General features: G+C 37.6%; 1 protein-coding gene across 1 annotated transcript in view; it reads right to left on the reverse strand.

The window, feature by feature from the left end:
- Window positions 1-939: 939 nt before the first annotated feature.
- Window positions 940-2,500, reverse strand: part of LOC125030771 — a 3,267-nt gene continuing 1,706 nt past the window's right edge. The window contains exons 3-4 of the mRNA XM_047621042.1: window positions 1,941-2,228; window positions 940-1,551 (exon numbers count right to left, since the gene is read on the reverse strand). Of these exons, the coding sequence (XP_047476998.1) occupies window positions 966-1,551; window positions 1,941-2,228 (874 nt within the window). The 3' untranslated portion in view covers window positions 940-965. The remainder of the gene's footprint in view (window positions 1,552-1,940; window positions 2,229-2,500) is intronic.

A 2,500-nucleotide genomic window follows, 5' to 3' on the forward strand; every position in this document is an offset into this window, starting at 1 on the left:
CTACCCAGTATCCAATCCATGCAAGTGTTGAAAAGTGTTGGTGAAAGAACACAGCCTTGCCTCACGCCTGAACTAACAGGGAAGAAGGTCGACAGGCCCCCACCACACTTTACAGCACTTACAGTGCCTGTATACATTATATATATATATATATATATATATAATGTATACAATATATATATATATATATATACAGATATACATATATATATAAATAGACAGAGTTGCATATATAGATTGATATGGATATTCATGTATACATTATAAATATATATATATATATATATATATATATATATGTATATATACATGTATATATATAGATAGATATAGTTATATAGATCCGTATATACATATGTATGTATGTATGTGTGTGTATCTCTCTCTCTCTCTCTCTCTCTCTCTCTCTCTCTCTCTCTATATATATATATATATATATATACACATACATACACACACTCGCACACACATCTTTACTACAATGATAATGATAAACAAATGCCAAATATCAAGATATCGTTAGCAATATTTTTTTGTAAAGGCACTAATGCATTGCACACTCCTAAGTATGTCTAGTAGACATCTCTGGCCTGCAGAGTTCTGGCATTATGTGCACCTATTATTCCCTCAACCGATTTATTTGTTATCTTATGTATTGTGTGCGTGCTATATAAATATAAATAGGTTAGAAAACAGCTACAGTGTTGTCTGAACTTGCACTTACAGGTTTGAAGAGTTCCTTATCAGATGAATAACCGAAATATTTGTGGTATGGTCTTGTGTGTGTGTGTGTGTGTGTGTGTGTGTGTGTGCATACATGCACACACACACACACACACACACACACACACACACATATATATATATATATTTATATATATATGAATATGTATATATATACATATATGAATACATAAATATACACACATACGTGCCTGTGCGTTCATGCATAAACCACATTATATTCACTCAGTTTCCACGACATCTGAACACTGTACCAATTCTGCTTCAACATTCCTCTCTTGCGGCACAATCAAAGACGTACTTGTTGACTGGCGACTGAGAAGCAAAGCCCTTTCTTGGTCCCTCGTGTTTGTCACTCCAATTCCACCCTTTGGTTGATGCATCTGTAAGACTTTCCTCAAAGCTTCGATGTCTTCATGTAGCTTTTCCTCAAAGAACTTACGTGGCTTAACAGGTTTTCCCTTTTTCCTGTTGTTGTTTTTCCTGCATAAGCGACGTCGCCTTTCGATGCTCACGATGATGTTTGTCTTCAGCCTACACAGCGCCCAAAACACGTTTTCTTTGGCTTTCTTCAGGTAATGCTTCAACGAGTGACGATTTTCCAGAGCGAGGATGAAAAGGGAAAACAAATGGCCGAAGACGAAGATGATGAAGGCGCCCTCAAGGTCTTGGAGATTCAAGGGACGGAGAATGATTTTGTGTTTGTCGGTTTCCTCTTTGAAATATTTGTTGGCTACGCGGAAGGTTCTTAGGAAGTCTCTCTGCCACTTATCCACAAGTCCCGTGGCCGCCATCATCTTCAAGTACCTGCGGCGTCAGATTTCACTTTGACAAACGTATTTTAAAAATGTAAGGGGATGGGAATGAATAACTTCACAGCGCATGAAATGTATTTGGCTCATTTCGATATAATCTGCATCAGAAGTAAATTGGCTGCCCAATTTAATCGAAAGACTTCAAGTTGACATCTTGCATTGTGAAGTTATTAGTTCCCATTTACATTTTTTCTATTAAAGTCTAATGCTATTCATGAGATTTTATAACAAAACAAACGTATCTACATGTCCGAATACACATTTCGTAAATGAAAATATTTAGAGAATATCATCCAGTTCTGAAAGTGTATGCAGATATAAGCAAATCTCAAAATTTTATGACGACAAAACATCAGAAACAAGAGACACACAACTACGTACTTATCAAACTGGTACCTCCACACCGTCCCTCTCTGGAAAGCCCAGACATTGTAAGTCGGAAAGATCTTCTCCTCGAGGATATAGAGCTCATGGCTACCCCAACACATAAACTGGTATTCGAGGTAGCTAGTGCTGGCCAGGAACATTCCTTTGCTCTCCTTCAGAACGGAAAAGAGGTCGGGGAAATGATCGTAGAAGATCAGCCGTTCCCGAAGCTCTTGATAAATAGGGGCTTCAGAGGCTGTCAGCAGATCGGCTACTAGGGAGTCCTGTCGCCTGGCGTAGATGCTGTTGGAGTGAGTGCAGAAGAATGAGTTATGGTTTTCTGTTGTTGTTTTTTCGTTACTTCAGCCATCAAACGATACTAACGAGAAAGCAATTTGTTAATCATATTAACATTTGCCATTCGTGAAAATATACAAGGGAAATAATCACAGAATTTGCCGTTCGTGCCAAACATACATTGAGAAAACAAACAAGATGGATTATAACGACTGACATTAAGTAATCAGAAATAAATGAATCACGTGCCAACCAAATACTTTTCAAAGTAACCCAAG

This window comes from Penaeus chinensis, chromosome 11 (assembly GCF_019202785.1).
Source record: "Penaeus chinensis breed Huanghai No. 1 chromosome 11, ASM1920278v2, whole genome shotgun sequence".
In the NCBI taxonomy this organism is placed as follows: Eukaryota; Metazoa; Arthropoda; class Malacostraca; order Decapoda; family Penaeidae; genus Penaeus; species Penaeus chinensis.